This window comes from Macaca nemestrina, chromosome 15, assembly GCF_043159975.1.
Source record: "Macaca nemestrina isolate mMacNem1 chromosome 15, mMacNem.hap1, whole genome shotgun sequence".
In the NCBI taxonomy this organism is placed as follows: Eukaryota; Metazoa; Chordata; class Mammalia; order Primates; family Cercopithecidae; genus Macaca; species Macaca nemestrina.
This window is the reverse complement of record NC_092139.1, coordinates 112,730,572-112,751,081: the sequence shown is the minus strand read 5'-3', so window position 1 is coordinate 112,751,081 and position 20,510 is coordinate 112,730,572. Positions and strand designations below refer to the sequence as shown.

The 20,510-nt window shown below is 55.2% G+C and overlaps 1 protein-coding gene across 3 annotated transcripts in view; it reads left to right on the top strand.

The window, feature by feature from the left end:
* The first annotated feature begins 287 nt into the window (after window positions 1-287).
* Window positions 288-20,510, top strand: part of LOC105464296 (PHD finger protein 21B) — a 134,613-nt gene continuing 114,390 nt past the window's right edge. Inside the window, exons 1-2 of one of the 3 annotated variants that reach the window (XM_011712036.3) lie at window positions 288-789; window positions 1,669-1,734. In XM_011712036.3, the coding sequence (XP_011710338.2) occupies window positions 736-789; window positions 1,669-1,734 (120 nt within the window). In that variant the 5' untranslated portion in view covers window positions 288-735. Of the gene's footprint in view, window positions 790-1,268; window positions 1,486-1,668; window positions 1,735-20,510 lie in introns of those variants that run through there. The other 2 variants (XM_011712038.3, XM_011712037.3) reach the window with 2 other exon arrangements.

Sequence of the window (20,510 nt, the reverse complement as noted above, 5' to 3'; positions counted from 1 at the left end):
TCCTCAACTCGGCGTTAACAGCGCAGGGGGTGAGGGCACCGCGTCCCCCGGGATGGACCTGGGGACAGAGAGGAAGACCCCGCGGTCGCCCCTCTCCGAGCGCCGGCACAAGCGGCCCCCGGAACCCCCGAGCGTGCGTCTCCGTCCGCCGCCACTTTTGTTCTCCGCTCGGGGCTCCGGGCCGCGGCGGGGCGGCAGTGCGCAGGCGCGGGCGGGGCGGGGGCGGGGCGCAGCGGGCGGAGGGTCCCGGCACCGCCCCCCGCCGCCCCGGCCCGCTCCATCCGGGCACTGCCGAATTAGCATCGTGCCGAGGCACAACTTTGCCGAGGCCCAGCGAGATCCAGGCGCGCGCGCCGGAGGAAATATAGTCCCTGCCGGCTGGAGGCTCGCGCGGGAGGCGGCGGCGGCGGCTGGGCGGGCGCGCGCGGGGCTGCGCGGGGCTCCCGGCGCCGGGGGGCCATGCGCCGGGCCGCGCCGGCAGCCCGGGGACCCGGCGCAACTTGCCGGGCAGCCTGAGGAGTTGGGGCAGCCGCGGGCTCGGCGCCGCGGCGCCCGGAAGCCTTTCTTCCCCCTCGCCAGCCCCCTTCCCTTTCGGCCGTGGGGGAGGGGGCTCGTGTCCCCCCCACCGAGCCCGGAGGCCGTGTCCGCCCGCGCCCGCTCTGGCTCCCGCGAAGCCGCGCAACTTCCCGGGAGCCCGGGCCAAAGTGAGCGCAAAGTGCTGCCCAAGTTGCCGGGATGGAGCTGCAGAGCCGGCCCGAGGCGCTCGCCGTGGAACTCGCGCGCCACCAGGTAGGTGGCCGGGGGCCGGGCTCGGGGCCGGGGAGTGTGTTGCGGGGCGAGGGGGTTGGGGGACCCGAGCCTGTCGTCCTCTCTTCCCGGTCTCAGGATCTTCCAGGCTGGAGTTTGCCCCGGGGCGGGGGGCGAGGGAGTGATCACACGCGCAGACCCCCTTCTGGGCTCCCCTTCGCCCGCCCCCGGCGCTGTCCTGCACAGTGTGGGGGGATCGAGGGCGCGCGGGACCCGAGCCTGGCGTCTTCTCTTAAGCGATGTAGGGTCTGCATGACTGGGAGGGTGCCTGGAGGGGGCCCCTTCGTGAGCCGGCCCAGGGGAGGGGAGTGCGAACAGCCCCCTTTCCGGCCTCCCCTCGGGCCCCGCGCCCGGGGCGAACCTGCCCAGTGGGCGTAAGTAGTTTTGGCGATCGCTGCTGGCGAGCGGCGGCGTGGCGGCCGGAGCCTGAGCGGGGCTCGGCGTGCGCGTGTGTGTGTTGGGGAGATTAGGACGCGACTTGAATATTTATGAGCTTTGCTCGACACGGACTCGCCGTGTTTACTTGGCTCTTTGTTCCTCCCCCCTCCCCCGGCACACACTCACACTCACTCGCACACGCACCCCGGCCTGCAAACTTGCACGGCTCGGGGCGCGCCGCCGGGTAGCCTCGGCCCCCGCCCCGCCCCGCGAGCTGCCCCGATGAGGCGGCAGCCACAGGTAAGCGGCCCCGCGCGGCACTGCCCGGCCGCCGCGCGTGCGGGACGCCGCCCGGGAAACTTGGGGTACGCTGCGGCCTGTCCCGCTCGCGGGGCTCCGGGCGGGGGGTACCGCGGCCCGCGGGGCTGGGGCGCACCTGACCCCGGGCGGCCGGCTTGAGCCCGCTCCTCCGTGTTTCCGCAGAACGGCGACCTCAAGAAGCAGCTCCACGAAAGGCAGCCGCGGATCGCCGCGCTCAGCGACAAACAAGTAAGCGAGGGGATCGCGGCCCCCCCCGGGATGGGGCGGGAGGGTAGCCGGGCACTTTGGCGGCGCCCTAAAAAGTGCCAGCCTGGGTGCCGCACGCTCAGACTCCCAGAGGGGTCTGTCTCCAGTTCTCAAAGTTCCCCACCCCTCCCCTTTCCTGGAAAGAAAGAGCCGGGTTCTCCGAGGCGGCGGGGAGAGCCGGCCCGGCGGGGGCCGAAGAGAGGAGCTCACTTAAAAGGCGGCGCGCGGCCCGGCGTCCATTTTGAGGTGGTGGACATGTTTTTGGAACGTGGCGATTTCTCCCGGCTCGGAGTCCCCCGCTTTGCGCTGAGGCGGCCGTGGGGGCGGAGGGGGGCGACCGTGGGGGCCTGGACACCAAACTCCTTGGGAGCGATTTCTGGGTTCCGTGGCAAACCTCGTTTTGCAATCGTTCCTCGAGGCTCCCCCCGACCTTCCACTTCCCCAGCTTCACTTTTTATTCTTGGAACCTGACGCCAGCTCCCGGGGAACAAAAGAAAGGCGCCCCCGGGACCCCCCAGTTCTGCTCCAACTTTGGGCTCTGGGCGTTAGGTGTAGTTGGGGACACCTGAGAAGCTCCCCCGCGGCGGGGGCGCGGCCGCCCACCCCCCTCCCGGCCCCCTCCGGGGAGGAAAAGTTGTCCATTGTGACTTAGTTGCGCTGAGCTCAGCGCTCGGGGTTTCAGCACCACGAACAGATGCCGCCGCCGGAGCCCGGCCGGCCGCGCGCCCCCGCCCCCTGGCTCCCGCCCCTCCCCCGCTGCCCCGCCCCCGCTGCCCCTCCCCCGCCGCGCCCCCTCCCCGCACTCGCACGCCCGCCCCTTCCCCGCGCAGCCCGGAGCCGAGAACTTTGAGCGGCGCAGCCAATGGCGCGCTGGGGGCACCAAGCTGGCGGGGACGGGGGCGGTGGCGCCCCTCCCTCCGCTGCCCCTTCTCTCCCTCCCTCCGCGCGCCCCGCCCCCGCCCGCGCCGCGCCCCCGGCCATCGATCGCGCTTCCTTCGGAATGCCGGCCGCAGCCGCCAGCGCCAAACTTGGACAGCTCCGGGCCCGCCCCCGCGCGCCCCCGCCCGGGCCGGCCCCCGCGCTCCCACCCCAGCCCGGGCCGCCCCATCGGACGCCCCCTCCCCCGAGGGATTTTCTGGCGTGGGGGAGAAAAGTGGAAGAGGTTGGAGCGGCTGCCGGTGACCCTGGCGAAGGAGAATTCGGAGGCCGGGCGTTCGTGTCGAGTCTTTAAAGTTAAAAAGTGATGGGAGGGGGCGTGCGCGAGTGACGGTGGGGGGGGCCCGGGCTTGCTGAAAGGAAGATGGCAGTGCCGCGGGCCGGCGCCTGGTCTGGGCCGCCGGGCTGGACGGGAGGCCTGGGACGAATGCACTAACCCCTTTCTGTCGGTGCCGCGGCCCCCCCGCACCCGGCCGCGCGCCCCCGTCCGGGAGTGGAAGCTTCCATTCCCGCCGGAGGGGGGGGCCCGGCGCGCGGTCCCGGCGAAGTCGTGGAGTTGGCGGGGGGAGGGGACCCAGGCCCGGCATTACCATTTTGATTGCTTTGATGCCATTTTTGGAGGGGGAGGGGTCGGAAGACCCTTTCCCGCAGAGCACAAAGCTGTTTAATCACTGTGTAGAATCAAATCAGATACTTTCTTTAAAAAAAAAAAAAAATCCGCCACCAGATCTGGTCCAGTGTGATAGCTGAGGGTTACTAAGCCCTTTTTTCCCTGGCTAAAACGGCAAGTTGTTGACTCCGAGTAGAAGATTTAAAAGAGAGAGGAAAAAAAAAATCCAATAACCTGGGAGCTTTTATTGGAACAATGTCTCTTTATGTTTCTGCGTGGCAGTAGTTTTACTATTTGGAATGACTCTTCTGAGCTTGGGTTTGATCATTTCTTCTGTATTGTAGCAACTATTTCAAGGCTGTTTAAATTTTTATGATGATAGTAAATGAGTCGCTATTTATTATCTGTCATGCCGGAATTTAGATAAGCCGAAAGAAACATTTGAAAATCCTGTTTGAAGGTTGCAGCAGCTTCGGGAAGGAGCTCTCCGACTCCGGGCTGCCTTTGCCTTTAAATTTGAACTCAGGGAAGGAGGTTTGCTTGCGAACTGACCTCCATCTTTTTGTGTGTGTGAGTGTGTGTTTAAAAAGAAAGAAAACAAGGAAAACTTTTGTTCTCTGGCCTTTTAGAAATGTTTCCCTTTTAAATGACTAAAAATAACATCGGGTAAGCAGCCAGGATTTGGCCTGGCCATTGGAACTTGTGTTTGTAACTGCAAAGGTGTTGTTTTTCCATTTTCCTTTGTGGCATTTTATATAACAAGGGCTCATAAAAGAGGGAGGGGAGGGGGCTGCAGCCGTGGTTCAGCATGCTAATAAAGCCGCCTTGTCTTTCCCGGGCTCTGCGTTGAAATCTTTCAGAGGTCACCTATGAAATGAGTTGGGTAGACTTAACATTTACTCCCCTCTCCCTCTCCTTGGGAGAGTTTGGTGGTGATTGGCAGCTAAGCTGGGGAATAGTCGATGAACAAGCGCTTTGGAGGTGACTCTAGGCTGAACTAGGGTTTTGATGAGGCTCTACTTGGTCACCCCAGAACCTGCCCAGAAGGGCCGAAATGGGGGAGTGGAGATGAAAAGGCAAGTGTGTCACAGTTTGCTTATTTAACTCAACGGAAAATTAAAGGCAGAATTCTTTGAGAGAGTTGCTTAGGGAAACGCTCATACTATCTCCACCTCCAGAGATGTTTTCTATGCTGGAACGTCGGATACAAAGGTTAAGTTTCAATTAAAAGTGCACATGTGGATGATGAACTAGATAGTAAAATGAACAGATGACCCCATTATCCAGGTCTGATAGCAGTACACCAGCAGCGGAATCCTGTCGTTCAGGGCCCAACATCAATTTCTCATGGATGCCCTTAGGACGACGTTTTTCTCAGTTACTTTAAGAAACATGGACAAGCGCGTCAAGGTGTTCAGAGGACTCATAGTGGTAGCTGATTGTTCAGAGTAGATAGATAAAAATTTTCTGTGTAACTGTCTAGTTTTTGTCCTACCATGGGGGACTAGGGAACAAACAGGAAGTGAGTTTACATAGGACTTTGCTATTTGAAAATGAAGTTCATATTTTCCACTAAAAAAAAAAAACGAGGCATCGGATAGTTGGTGAGAGCTGATGAGTTGTGGCGCGGCCCAGGCCAGCTAAGCTGCCTTCCCAGGTGTGGCTGCACCTCGCTGCTGAGCTGTGATGCCGATAGCGGAGGGCCCTCTTCTTTAACAAGATACGATGTGTGAAGACTCCATTAGCTGCTCCAGTGGTTTACGCCATGAGTTTGTAGCACATGCAGAGAGGCAGTAACATTTTTATCTACATTGTCAAGCAACAAGCCCTTCTGTGTAAATAACAGACCCAGCGTAAATACTGGGTGGGTGGGAGTCCCCTCTTTGGAGTTCCGAGCACAGCATGTAGATGCCACGTGTGAGCTGGCATCTCCAGACCTGAACTGAATGCAGGTTCAGCTTTACAGTGGGATTGGAAAGAGCCTTCAGTTTGAACCGCAGTCCATGCTGCTCTGGTCTCAGGAGAAAGACCCCGGAGGTGAGCTTGGGACCACGTGCACTGCCCCAAGAGTCCATGGAGTTGATGAACTCTGGGTTCTGAGGGGCTGTCCCCGAGTGCAGCGGTAAAAATACGTTGTCTTGAAAGGTGTTGTGTGTGCGCCCAGCGCTGAGATGTGTCTTCACCATGATTTACCAGCTGTGTCCAGCACTGAGAAGCAGCCACCGAATGAAGCTGGGGGGTTATCCACAGCCCCGCCCCACATTGTTTGCAGTCCTTTGGTACCAGGACTTTGTGTTTTCCAAACTCTCCTCCGAAGCTTACTCTCCTCCAGAAAGGTGCATTTTAATCTCTCTGAAGTAAAGTGCCAGTTCTCATTGTTGAAACAGTATCATTATACATTACAGAAAAAAATCAGTGCAACTCCAAAAGCTCGACACTTAATACTGCTAGGGGAAGATTGTGGGAATGGGACAGCAAGACCAAGCCTGATTTTACCCCTGGTTAGCCCGGCTACCACCTGTGTGGCCGTCATCCCCCACCTCTCACACCTGCACCGCACCCCCCCAGCCCCAACACACAGCTGGAGTTTCCTGGACCCCTCCATCCCTTCATCGCCCTGGGCCCACCCACCGCCATCTCTTACCTGGAAGATAGTGATAGCCCCTTCACTGCATCTACTTAACAACAATAACAAAACCGCTTTGTTGAGATACACTTTCCATACACTCTTCACCTATTTGAAGTGTGCCATTCAGTGGTTTTTAGTACATTCACAGATCTGTACAGCCTTCACTACCATCCATTTTAGAATATTTTTATCGCCTACCAAAGGAACCCCTTGGCTGTCACTTCCCTTCTCCCCTTTCCCCCTTCCCCAGCTTTAAGCAACCACTAATCTACTCTGTCTCTAGAGTTGCCCGTTCTAGGCTTTCGTATGAATGGAATCATACTACGTATGTGTGTGTGTATGTGTGTGTGTGTATATATATAAAATGACTATAGAGTATGATTATGCTATGTATATAGTATGATTCCATTTATATGAAATAGATATATTTACATCTTTTTGTGACTGGCCTGTTGCACTTAATGATTCAGGCTTCATGCAAGTTGTAGCACGTATCAGTACTTCACTAGCTTTTATGTCAGGACTTCCTGCCATGTAGAGAGAACTCATTCTGTCCAACCGTTCATCCACGAGTGGACGTTTGGCTTGTTTCCACCTTTTCCTGTTTTGAGTGGCATGCTGCATCTACTCTTTTGCCTATTGTGAGTGGCATGCTGCATCTACTCTGGGCCCTTCTAGTACATTCTTCCCCAGAGTCAGTGTCTTAGAATGTGAATGAGATCACAGTGCTCCCTGGCTCACAGCCTTCCAGTGGCTTCCCCTTGCTCTTGGGATGAAACCCAGGGGCCTGCAGAGCCGCAGGGATGGCCCTGTCCACCTGCTCTGCCTCTGCCCCAGAAGCTCCGCCTCGCTCCTGCGGAGCAGCTACAGACACCTGGAGTGCTTTCCTGCCTCTGGGGTATTCTTAGCTTTGCTTGTGTAGATCTCCCTAGATCAGCTCCCTGTTAAGCTCCCTGAGGGGTGCCTGCTGGGCTCCCTTCTGCCTATTCCCAGGGCAGGGATGGTGTGAAGATAGGCAATGATTTGTTAACTGTCCTAGGGGAGCCCTAGCCTGCAGTAGGCCTGGAGCAAAGGGAAGATTTTGAAATCGTGTGTGTTGAAATGAGTGGACCCAGAGATGAATGAGACAAGCTCCCTGCCCTTGCAAACCCGACAAAAGAGTGAGGTGTGGAGAACAGTTTCAAGGAACTTTTGGAAAAAGGCTGTGAAAATCATACTGCAGGAACACCTGCATCATTGCTGGCCTGGAAACTGAGGACAGCTTCCAGAAGGGGGTTGCCTGGGAGATGTGTCCATAAGGCCTCCTGGAGTGGATGGGCAGGGATGGCAGCCAAGCTTGTCAAGGCAAAATGGCCCCAGAGAAACCCACAGTGGGAGGTAAGGGCGCTACTGAGTTTTCTGACCGTAAAACCATGAATGAGGAGGATAGAGAGGGCAGAGAAGGCCAGCTGGGGCAGTGTAAGGAGGGTGTCACATGCGGGGACAGAAGGCCTAGAGTTGATACTGTGGCCTCTTGCTGTGCCTGGTGGCTTCTAGGGCACGAGGCAGGAAGGTGTGTGTAGGAGTGCAGGGGTGCTGAGGGCAGGTCAGAAGGGAGGAGCGCGAAGGATGCCTGGGCTCCCCAAGTGCATGAGATACTTAGGTGTTTGTCACCTGCATGGGGAGCCTCTTGACAGGCCCCATTGTTGTGGGAAGCACGAGACTGGTGCTGGACCCAAAGCCCTGGGTGACCTGTACATACACCAGCCTGTGAGGGTGGGGATTCCAGGTGACCCTCCCCCAGACTTCACCAGAGGTTCTTAGAGCCAAAGAATTAGTGGGGGACACCTCTGGAAGCCTCAGAAGGCAACTGAGTGGGTAACTCTGCTCGGTTGAAGAAGAAAAGAGTGTGTGTGTGTGTGTGTGTGTGTGGTGTGTGTGTATGTACATAAATGCAATTTATAGTTACATGTTTACCAGTTACATTTTTATTTCTATTGATTTAATTTTCTTGGCCACATGTATATAATGACCAATATTTTTATATTGTTATATGTCAATACAACATTATACATGTAAAGCCTGTGTAATGTGTGTAAAATAGTTACTATTTTGTCTGTTACCAAAATGAGAGGAAGGACTTGTTTTTGAAGTTAGGAAAATAATTACCATTCTGCTGAAGTAAATTTTACTAAGGAAAGCGGTGATCAGCATTCTGTCATTTTGGTGACATTTAGGAGATAAAGAAGAATTCTGCTTTCCAAAGATTTTTATTAGAAAAGCAACACATGCTCATCGGGAAAGTGGCAGTACAGGTTTGAATATCGTAAAATGCAGGTCTCACTTCTTCCTGCCCCACCGTATCCTTGGGCGGGAGCCATGGCCTTGAGGCGTGCCCATCAGAGGTGTCGCAGATGCGTCTATGATGTTGGATAAACACTTTCTCACACAAGTCCCTGCACCAGGCATCACTATTCCCAGACCTGCTTTTCACACCTGACATGGTATTGTGGACGTCTCTTGGGAACAGCTCAGGTTAATTCCACGAATACGAAAGGACTTTCCACCAGAAATAACTGGGGATATGGAAGTGGCGGTGGAGGGATATGTTGTGAGTGATGGTGACATCTCATCTACAAGGCTCTACACTTGCAGAGGGCTTTCACTTGATGTCTGCTCACAGCCCACAGCTGTTTTCACATGCAGTTGGGGAGGCAGGTGCGTCCACAGTCACCTGTCGAGGCTCAGTGAGGTATCTGTGTGAGGTGTCTGGCCACCAGGCTCACCCAGGTGGCAGATGGGACGATGTGCTATGCTGGGGGGTGTGGGGACAGCTGGGGGGTGTGGGGACAGCTCCAGGGAGGTGACATTTGCACTGGTAGAGAAGATGGTGGCAGATTGCACACTCGCTGCCATGGCTGGCTGTGGCACTCTCTTCAGTGCGCCTTCTCTGTCCTCCTTGATAAGACTTTTTTTATTTGATTGTCAGGATAATCCTGGGACTTGGGTCGGACTGGGCTGGTGAATCTTCAGGATGGATCAGAGGAGGGCAGCTTTCCGAGGTTGAGCCGCTTGGGACTGCCGTGAATGGAATTGTCAACTCTGCCCCCTAGCCCAGGGTGCCTCCGTGTCAGTCCCCTGCTCGTCTCCAGCTGGTCTCCCATGGTGTAGGGTACAAGGTGATGTAGCCAGAAGAGCAAGGGCCTCAAAGTCAGCACATGGGTTCACGGCCCAGCTTCCTGCGTCTCAGCTGAGAACCTTGGGCAAGCCATTCGGCCTCTCTGAGCAAGCTCCGTTTGCCAGCTGTGAAGTGGGGATGGGAATAAGACTCACCCGGTGATTGAGATGAAATCAGCAGATATGAAAGTGCATTTAGATGCAGTGTGAAGGTGTTAAATGTAGGTCTGTTCCTAGAGATGAGGGTTGATTTGAACCACAGGAACCACCCCCTGCCCCGCCCGGGCTCTGACCTGGGCACTTTTGTCTTGTTACGTGTCACCGTTGGGGAGGCGATCTTTCCGTGCGAGAGTGCCATGTTGCTTGTTGCCCCCGTAAAGGTTGACGATCACTATGCTGACTATGCCGCCTGCATCAGCCACTCCAAAGAGTCCGCTTTGATATCTTAGAATCTTAAAACACCTGCTGTCGGAACTGGACAACTGATTTCAATTAACTTTGAATTTTTTCAATGAGATGACTCTGATAATAACTTTGGTAGTCCCATGATGCCTCATTAGAGCTGCTGGCTATGATGATTAGCCTTGTGATTTAGCAAGTTTTTCCTCCAATGCCTTTGTCTCTTCAGGAACCGAATCATGGGCTGTGTCTTTGATTTCAGTTGTGTGAGCAGTGAACACACGAGGCTGCTACTCGCCCCATCTGCGGACACAGCGCTGATCCTGAGGGCGCCACGCTCCTTCTTCAGCAGCTGAGGCTCTTGTGTGGGGCAGCATCTTGGGGAGGCTCTGGTCACCTCTAGAGGGTTAAGGAGCTTTGAGGGTGTCCGGTGGCCCAGCTTTGGAGGCTCTGCCCCAAGAATATCCTCCCGAGTGCTGTGTAGAAGGCTTTTAACTTCGTCTCCGAGAGGCACGTGATAAAGCAGTTTACAGTGCAGGCTTTAAAACTGGATAGACTGGAGTTCCAATCAATCCCAGCTCCATCCTTTGCCGGCTCTTCTGCCTAGGGCAGGCTTTGCCGCTTTGGAGGCTCTGGTTCCGTAGTTATAAAAGGGGATTGATAATAGTTCATGGCCAGCCAGGTAGCAGAGTGCCTGGCGCTCGGTGATCACTCAAGAAACAATTTCGAGAGGCCACAGGATTAATGAGTGGTGCGTTAAGCTCTGGGCCCACAGGAAGTTCTCACGCAGTGGGACTGAAGACGGGTTCTGACGCATCCTGGCTTTCCTGGGGGGCGCTGGCTCTGAGCAGGTGCCTTCTGGTTCTCTCTGTGGACTGGCTTGGCCCAGAGAGGTTGAGTGCCTTGTTGAGATCACACAGCTGGTGAGTAGAGAAGCTGTGGTCCAGTTCTGGACCATTGGGTGCCCAGCTTCGTGACCTTAACCCCAACACTGGCACGTGTAGGGGGAGAAATGTGACAGTGTATTGGCACCAATATGAAAAGTGAGGTGTGGACTGTTACTCCAGGGCACATGGTCAGATAAAAATAAGTGGAGTTATGATGTTGGAGACGATCCCCAGCAAGTTAGTAACCGTCCCGGTGACCGTGAGTGGAACTTTCGTTCCAAAGTAGAAGTCATAGAAGCTTCCTGGGGTCTGGGTCTGAGTCTGGTCTCTGCATCTCCCGGGAGCCTGGCTCTTGGCTTAGCACCAGGGAGTGTGTGGCTGGCCAGGGACTCGGCCAGGATTGCGGGATTGCGGGATTGCGGGGTTGCAGAGAGGAGTCTGCAGCGCAAAAGCCAAGCCCTTCGGAGCTGGGCGGTTTCCTCCTCCTCCCTCTCACTGGCTTGCATGCTGCTCTCCTTTTTAGTATTATTGATGTTGTTGTTTTATACTTTGAGGTGGAGACAGCTCATTTTGAAATGGTCTCTGTTCTCTGAAGGAACAGATACGCTTTCCGAAGATTGTTCTGCGTTGTTTTTGGTGGTGACTTCCTGTTCAGTAGTAGCAATCCCAGTGTGAGGAGAAACTGCTGATGCAGCTTCGCTCTGGTTACAGTCCCTGACTGCCAAGAGCGGGCATCCCTTGGCAGCTCTGATGGGCCGTACTATATGGTTTTTTACTTTGGCTTGGCACTTGTGCTGGTCTTCTTAAAATATGGCAGAAAGGAGGGTATCCATGGGAGATTTTTATTTTTTTGCCCAGGGTTGAGTTGAACCCTCATCCTGAAGAGGGATGCGAGGGGCAGGCCAGGCTGGGTCCTGGTCTCAAAGTGGGGGTGTTGCAGCCCCTCTGGCAGCGATGTCCCAGGGACGAATGGGGTGAGCATTGTATGCACTGGGCGCGATTCCTGAGGCGCAGCCAGGAAATGAGTAGAGAGCGCTGTTGTCAGTACTACTTTATTAGCAATAATGCAAGAAACAGAAAGCCAGCAGGACCCCAGAGACATTGCCGTTGAAAAGCAGGGAGGCATCTGTGACTTTTTGTTGATACAGAAACCTCTGAGTTGCTTTTGGTCTTTGGACGGGTGTGCCCAGAGCTGGGATCGGCCCCTGACTTGGGAGTCTGTTGAAATTGAGGGGACGTGCCCCCTGCCGTGGCCTGATGGCTTATGGCTGAAGCTAAAAGCATAGAATGTGAGAACTAAGGGGAGCACCTCGGCCAAGCCCCTCATCTTACCTGAGGGAAACTGAGGCCCCGGTCGGGATTGGGGATTGCACCCAGGAATCAGAGTGAGCCCCTGTGATTACAGGTATTCTGATCCCTGTGCTTCGCCCATGCAAGAAACCTGTTGTGTTTGTTTTCACAGTTAGATTCACTTCACCAGAGTTTTCTTTCTGAAGCCGCTGGCCCCAGAGGGCAGCCTGTGCGTGAGAGTTGCTGGGTCCTGCACGGATGACCTTATGTGTGGACAACAGGACTGCCAAGAAAGGACCCTCAGGGCACCCAGATGTTTTCAGAACGGTTGCTCGACTCTCCAAGTAGTTGACTTCTGAATTGCCTAAGTAAGAGACGGGCAGCTTTGGCAGGGCACAGTGTGTTCCGGAATGGTCCATGCGATGAAACTTACTAAATCAGACTGGCTGCAGATCTCCAGGTGTGGGTGAGTTTCTTCACCTTCTGTGTCCCTGGAGAATCAGGAGTCCCTGCAGCCGTCACCTAGCCCAAGTTTGCTTATTTCTGTTTTCAGAGTCTGCATTTGAGGGTAGGGGCCAACTGTGGGCTTGTTAGGGAAGAGACATTCCCCAGAACAGGAAAGGAGCTGAGAGATAGTGGCAGCGGTTATGGAGGCAGCAGTTATGCAGGCAGCAGTTATGCGAAGCGGCAGCAGAGGGGTCTGTTGGGACCTCCCTGAGGGGACAGCCTGCAGGCTGCCCCTGGGTGAAGCTGTAGTCAATTTGGGGAGAGGCTTTTTACCCCGGGAAAAAGAAAATGGCTGGAATGAGGCAGGAGGGGAGGGGAAGGGAGAGACAGAGAGGGAGAAGTGTTTCTCTTTGATGTCATTCAGGCGGAAAGCCAATCTGCACATGTAAATGAACTTGAAAATGTAATTAAAAATATATACATATTAGAGACTATGATCCAGAATTTAATGTGAGATGCAGCTCACAAAGTGACAGGTAGCATTTCCTACAATCAGCGAGACTGAGTCTCGGCTGTGATTAATGTGTCTCAGTGGTAATAAATGCACCGCAGATAAATGCCGGAATTATTTGTTAAACTCCAGGTTGACAGCCCCATTGAATGCAAAGCTCTGTTTGCCCACATTGCCCACGCCCACCTCCCTGCAGCCAGTGCAAGAAGGTCCCCCCAAGAGCCTGGAAGGAGAGGTGACAGAACAGTTATTGGGGCCATCGTGGACTGAGGCCAGAGCCCTTGAGGTCATTCCAGCCATGGGCATGGGGAAGTGGCAGAAGTGGGCACCTCATGGGAAAGCTGCCAGGAGCCACCTGTGGCTGCCGTCTCCAAGTAGGAGCTGGGACTCGGTGGCCCAGGACCTTCAGCGTAAGGGACTGGAAAGGATGAGGGTAGTGGAGCAGTCTGTGTCTGAAGCCTTCTTGCGTGTTCTCCGGGGTGTGACCAGATAAGGATGCTCAGCTGGGAGGGCCGCGCACCAGGCTCGTGAGCAGTGGGCAGAATAGGCCCTTGTGGTGGTCACAGACTCGGGAGGGAGACAGGTGATCGATGAGAAACACAATGCATGACATATATGACATATGGAGTGGGTTGGAAGGTGGCAGGTGTTGTGGTGAAAAGTAGAGCAGAGGAAGGGGTATGCACATGCATGTGTGTGTGCGTGTGTGCACACGTCTGTGTATGCTTGTGTGCATCTGTGTGTATGCACGCGTGTGTGCTTGTGCAGGCACGTGTGTGTATCCGTGTGTTCACGTGGGTGTGTGTGCGTGTGTGCATGCATGTGTATATGTGTGCATGTGTGTATGCATGTATGCATGTGTGTGTGTGTAGGACAGTTGGCAGCTTTAGAGAGTGGTCTAGAGGGGATCAGAGAGTCAAATGGGGTGGGGACCGTTCCTCTCAGTGTGACTGACCTCAGCCTTTAAATCACCACCTGGCATGAGTGTTTGAGAGGGAGCACCCCTTTCATGGGGCAGAATGTTGACCACAGATTGGAAGTTAGGTGAAGGCTGATTTCTGCCCTCAATCTGCAGGAATTCCCTGATGATAAGAGCTGTCTGGGCTAGAACTGGTTGTTTAAGGCCTTCGTCTGCCAAACCACCTCTCAATCAGTGCAGGAGAAGCGGCACCAACCAGCAGTTGTACGGGGAAGCCTGGCCGATGCTCCCTGACGCTGAGATTCTGTGATTCAGAAATCTTGAGACTCATCAGGGACTCTGTGGCTGTGTAATTACAACCTGAGGCTCCCGACCTTGGCAGGGGTGGCAGACTCCAAAGCTGTGGGCCGGCGAGTGGTCCTGCCAAGGGCTGGGCACTGAAGAGACCGAGCCCCTCAGCTGGGGGCAGCATGGCCCAGCACCCCCCTGTTGTCATGTGGCATGGGCCCTGTGCCGCCAGCTCCTTGGATTTTTCAAGAGAAGCCAGAAATGAAGTGTGACGTTTGGAAGTGGGCAGTGAATTACAGCCTTTCCACATATCCCCGGGCAGAAGGGATGCCCCTGCAGATCGGGGTGACTGTCGCCTCTGCGACCATCTTTGAGCCTCTTGCCATGTCCCCTCAGCTGTGCCCTCGCCACATGGCTCCTTCGTCTGCATTGTCTGGGGCCCGGCGGAGGCGGGCAGTCCACCCTGACCTCAGGGACAGAATCTGTCTTTCCCTTGGATAGCTCTGTCATGCGGCGGCGGTGGTGGTGGTGGTGGGGGGTGTCATCTAGTAATTTCTTCCCTCCCTCATTTCTGTCTCCACTCAACATCTCGCGAGGTGCTGACAAACCGAGTGCTGAATGCAGTGACTGAGTCAGACTCAACCCGTTGAGATTCTAGAACCTTAGCATCCCAAAGTGCAAAGAGTCTGTGTTGGTGAGTCCTGAGATTCGAGACCTTGGTTCTACAACGGTCCAAGCTCCCAAGGTTTAGCGATTCTGCAGTCCCAGAGTGAGCCCCAAACCCCTGGGAGGGAAGGAGCTGATCACACCACCAGAGTGCCTCGGGGCTCCTCGAGGGTGTTTATCTCTCATTTAGATAAGTAAGTGGAACACAAATGCATTTCTGTAAATAGACTCGTCCCCCAGCCCCCCACACGCTCCAGCCCCAGCCACTGCCTCGTTGGAGTTATTTTATTAACGTGTTCTGCTGAGTGGACTTGAATGGGGAACGCAGCCTCTCATATTGTGGATCTAATTATAAGCACGAGGGACGGTACCAAAGAAGCGGCTTTGAAGGGAGAAGAGTCTGGCAGCTTGGTTGAAAGTGTCCTTTAATGAACTTCTGTGGCACTTGTATCTTAGCAACACATTTTATTACATCCTGGTGCAGCTGGACTTGCTATACAGTAATTCATCCCCCCTGCACCTCCCCCCGCCAACCTTGGCGACTGGAGGGAGGGATGTGCCCACCCGCTTCCCCAAGGCAGTGTTTGCACCTCTGCTGCTTTGTTTAGTTGATGAAAAAGGCAAACACAGCTCTGAGAGCCGGGGACCTGGCCAGGGACCTGGCTGGCTGAGTAGAGTGTATGAGCTGGGCTGGAGGGGTTGGGCGGTGGACGGCCTCTCAGCCTGACCTGCTGCGAGTTCAGATGCCATCAGATGCCACCACTGCAGGCTGCCATGCAGGTCTGCTGATTCTCACCCTGGCACTCCCCAAGTTTGTGTATTTTTATCTGGACTTCTTTCCCGTAATGACACTAATTTGGATACTGCGGAAGTCGGGACATTGGCACATCTTTCATCGCAATCAGCAGCCTGTATGTAAGTGGGGGTGGGGGAGTGTTGCTGAGACGAAGTGGGCGCCAGGGGAGGGGAAAGTGGGTCTGAAGCTCTGGGCCAGGCTGCCCCGTCCGGCGGGGCTCAGCTGCATGTGAGCCCAGGGGTTGCGGCCGGTTACTTTTCTCTGTGAGCCTTAGCTTTCTTCTCTGCTGCGTGAGTGTCCTGTGGCCGCCGTAACTGATCCCCACAAGCTGGGCAGCGTAAAACAGCAGAATTCATTCTCTCACTGTTCCGGAGGCCAGAAGTCTGAAAGGAAGGTGTCAGCAGGGCCACACTCAGTCCAGAGGCTTGAGGGGAGGCCCCTCTCTTGCTTGTGCCAGCCCCTGGCGGCTCCTGGCAGTCCTTGGCTTGAAGATAGCCCTCCAGTGTCTGCCTCCGTCTACACCTGGCTCTCTTACCTCGGGGCCTGTCTGGGAGTCTTATAATTCGCCAGTCATGGGATTTAGGGTTCACTCTAAGGCGCAATGACCTCAGCTAACTAATTACATCTGTAATGACCCTATTGCCAAATAAGGTCATCTTCCGAGGTTCCAGAAGGATCTGAATTTTGGGGGGACACCCTTCAACCCAGTACCTCTGCCAGCTGAAGCTAGTCCTGCCTACCTCAGATTCAGGTTGCGGGTATGCCCCGGGATGACCCCGCATCAGGTGCCTTTGGCCCAGTACGTGGGTCCACTCCCTATCGTTCTCTCATAGCCACGAGCTGAGGTGGACAGACTGTGAACCCATGCTCCGTCCCGAGCGGTGGGATGGCAGGATCTTCGGAAACTGTGACCGGGCAGGTGGTTTGAATATTTGAAATCAGGACCGTGTCAGAAAAGCTGGGTGCATCATTTACTCTAGTTTGTGGCTCTTCACAGGCAGAAGGTTTGACATTAGGTTGTGTGTGTAGTTTTGAAAACCAGCCAGCTGAGAGTTTCACCCTGATTTGTTTTCATCCAGTGGCGAGGAAAGGATGCTTTAGAAGCACAGTCGACCTGATAGGGATGCGCGTTCTCCTGGGTGCACACACAGCTTCCTTGGTGCTATTTGGCCTGCAGGAAAGTAAAGAGTCCCAAGTCGCTCGTCTCCACGAGCCTCGATTTTTCTCATCTGTAAAGTGGCTAAAATGAAGGCCCCTGTCTCCAAGACCTGTGGTGGGGATTAACTGCCTTGAGGAGAAGCATGTGTGTAGACTGCACCTTGCCGTGTGTGGGTGGGTGGTTCTGGACTTGCTGTTCTTGGCTGTGGCCTCTTCTCTGGATGACCGGGAGGCTGGGATCTGTTTCAGCCTCCCCATCATCTGGGCTGTGGGAGAGCCCTTGGGTATGGGAGGATGGAGCCGGTACCGCTGTGGTGGGTGAGTGTGGACAGGCCTCTGCTGCCTTCACTTTCAACAACATGGAGGCCTGCCATGATCCCCCTTTTACCGGAGAGGACACTGAGGCTGGGCAGGGCGTGATGACTCACCTGAGGGCTTGTCTCTGAAGCTGGAGTGTGAACCGGCTTGGTCTGGGTCCCGTGTCCCTGTGTTGTCTATATGTTAAACTGTATCCCAGCCAGAATGGAGCCCAGCCCGCCCAGCCAGCAAGTCCTGCCAGGAATCCCAGCGAGCTGCCAGCCCCACCCCGAGATGCCGCACGTGGATGTGGCGTTTCAGGTTTACGTGGCTCCTGCCTGGACCTGATGCCTTGCGGTCCCCGGCATCTCAGGGAGTGGCAGAGTGGAGGTATCCCTTCTGACCAAGTGTGAGGACGCAGAGTCCTGTGCCCTGTTGGACTTGGTGGATTTGGGTAAAGCTCAGATCTTTCTGAGTCAGTCTGCGTCTGTAAAATGGGGACGAGGATCTACTGCCTGCTTTAGGGTGGGGTTGCAAGGCTGAAATGAAGAGAACCAGGGAGACCTGGGATGAGGCCAACAGGATCGTGTGAGCAGGGCGGGTGGGGTCCCAAGAGCCTGTTTGTGGGGTCACCGTCAGATCGCCACTCCTGTCCTCCTGTTCCCCACCCCACCACGTCACTCATTCTTACGCCTACTATGTGCTGGGTGCTTTACACGTTGTTCAGTCCACAGAAAGTGGGGCTGGAGCTCTTCCGTGGAGGGTGGCGGCCAAAAGCCGTAGCCGGGCTCAGGCTGAGTTGGTGGGGACCCTGGCCCTGCCGCCCACACGTGCACACGTAGAGGTTCAGTCCCGCATGTGGAAGACACACATCGCCTCTGCTCCTGCCTCTTAGGTGTGTTCCAAGGTTTGATATGGGTGACATGTTCGGCGGTCGCCTGTTGTGCGTGGCATCAGCCAGCAGTGGAGCAGGACTTGGAAGGCCGGCCTGGGACACAGGCTGGTGGCTCGGGTAGCCCTGGCACCACTCTCAGTGACTCACTCCGGTTGCACTGGCGTTGAGTGCGTCCACGCTGCGGTGCAGCCACAGCACCGCGTCCCTGTCAGTTCCTCCCGTGCATTTCATCATCCAGCATCCCTGGGCAGCGGCAGCCTCTGCAAAGTGTCTTCAAGGGGGCTCTGTTCAAACACTCCAAGGGTCCTCCCCTGGCAGGGGCATGAATGGTGCTTTCTGCAACTTCAGAGGGCATGGAGAGAAGGGATTAACACAGAACTGAATTTCTGCTGAACTTAGAGAACTTCTAAGAATGCACTGAGAGAACACAGCGTGCCCTTGAGGCGGTGCGCTCCCTGTCACTTATGTTGGTCAAGGTAAGGGCCGTGGCCGGGCGTGGTGTCTCACGCCTGTAATCCCAGCACTTTGGGAGGCCGAGGCGGGTGGATCACGAGGTCAGAAGATGGAGACCATCCTGGCTAACACGGTGAAACCCGTCTCTACTAAAAATACAAAAAATTAGCCAGGTGTGGTGGCAGGTGCCTGTAGTTCCAGCTACTCGGGAGGCTGAGGCAGGAGAATCACTTGAATCCGGGAGGCAGAGGTTGCAGTGAGCCGAGATCGTGCCACTGCACTCCAGCCTGGGCGACAGAGCGAGACTCCGTCTCAAAAAAAAAGAGAAGGGACGTTTGCATCTGGGGTGAGACTTGGCCAAGTGTGCTCCCCCCATGTCCGGGTCTAGTTTCTTTAATGCCCCCAAATAGTCCATCTTGTGACCCAGCCAACAGCTTCTTTAAAAAAGCTGTTTCTTAGGTTACACAGTTGACTCATTTACTAAATGTGTTTTTGGAGGAGACCAGAGAAAGTGAAGACAAGAGTTCTCAGCAGCCCCTTCACCCTCTAAAGCCAGCGAGGGCAGCCATTATCCCCCGTGTCCCCAGCTGAGTCCTGCTTATGGGGCTGGACGGACCAGCGGAGCTGAGAGTCAGGTCTGGCCAGCAGGCCAGTGGAGGGAGGCCAACCGGACACAAAACAGAGGTGGAAACAGTGGCCTCCACAGGAGCCCCCCAGCTGGGCACAGGGTGACCACCCCAAGGTCCTCTGAACTCTGTAAGAGGTCCCCAAGGTCCTCTGCATGGACTGACCCTCCATGGGTGTCCTGTCCCCACAGAGAGGACCACAGCATTGACCCTCCATGGGTGTCCTGTCCCCACAGAGAGGACCACAGCATCACTCACCATCTGGGGGACGCCAGGTCCGTCCCCGTTCTCAGCCTCTCCTTGGGTCTCCTGCGCCGAGGCTGTGTGAGCCTCTGCCTCCTTCCCTGGGGGAGGACGCTCAGTGGGATCATCTGTCGCAAGTCCGCCTGTCATTTTGGTTGTTTTGTGTTCCGTTTGGCTGACATCACTGAAGAAGGAACCACTGCACGCTGTGGGTTTTCCAGGCACCGGAAGTCCCTTCCCCTTTGCATGGGTCCAGCACCTGGGAGGGGGGAGATTCGTGCCACACCGTGGAGTGGCCAGGCTGCCCTTTCTTTTACCCATTTTAGGGAATTCTTACTAACGTGCACATCAAGCTTTTTTGCCTTCTCAAAGAGGGTTTCCTCATTTGAACTTGATCCCCTTGGTGCACAAATGCTAAAATTACGAGTGTTAATGACTGCAGGATGCCCCAACCTGAATTAAAGCCCAGGCTGCATTTCTCTGGACGGTTTTGGAGACTGCCCTGCCTGATGTGGACGGGACCCTCGTGGCAGCTCAGGAAAGCAGATGGGGCGGGGCTTTGATTCCCGCCTCACGGGCCTGGGCATGGAGGAGCCGAGGCAGCATTGCCCACCGTTGATGGCTACACCTTCCAAGGTGGTTCAGGGCTCCCCCTGGCCACGCAGTTAGCAGCTCCTGCCTTTTTTCCTCGGTCACACTCCTGGCTTTATTAAATAACATTGATCCAAATTTTTATTGCAGTAAAATGGACATAACATAGAACTTACCATCTTCACAGTTTTTAAGTGCCCAGTTGAGCAACATTAGATACATTCACGCTGTGTCGTCATCACCACCATCCATCTCCAGAATTTCCTCATCTTCCCAAACTGAAACTTGGTATCCATTAAACAATTATCCTATTCCCTTCTCCCCCAGCTCCTGGCAGCCGTCATTCTACTTATGTAAGTGGAATCGCAGAGTATCTATCTTTGTGCAACTGGCTTTTTTCACTTAGCAGAATATCCTGTTACTTAGCATAATTCACGCAGGTTGTAGCTCGCGTCAGAACTTCCTTCCTTTTTCAGGCTGTGCAATATTCCACTGCTTGCATGTACTCCATGATGTTTATCCATTCATCCATCAGTTCATGTTTGCATTGTTTCCACCCCTCGGCTGTTGTGAATAAAGCTCTTAGGAACATGGGTGTGCAAATATGTTTGAGTCCCTGCTTTCTGTTCATGTGGGTATCTATGCGGAAGTGGAATTGATGGATGGGCCTTGTGCTTTGCTTCCTGGGCAAACCCTCAGTGGAGAGAAGCTTGAAGGGTTGCCTGTATCATCCTCTGGGGACATAGTCCAGGGGTGACCGTGTTCCATCAGACCTGTGTCCATGACTGTAGGAGCCATGGTTTTGCCATCACATCCTGCCAGGGAATTTGAGTGCCTCTCTGCTGGCTTCCCCCGGCCCCTGGTAGGCCTCTGTCCAGGGGACATGGGCACGGGTGGAAGTGGAGGCAGCGGCAGCATTCATGGAGCCTGCTGGCCCCTTCGGTGTACACTTTACGAAGGG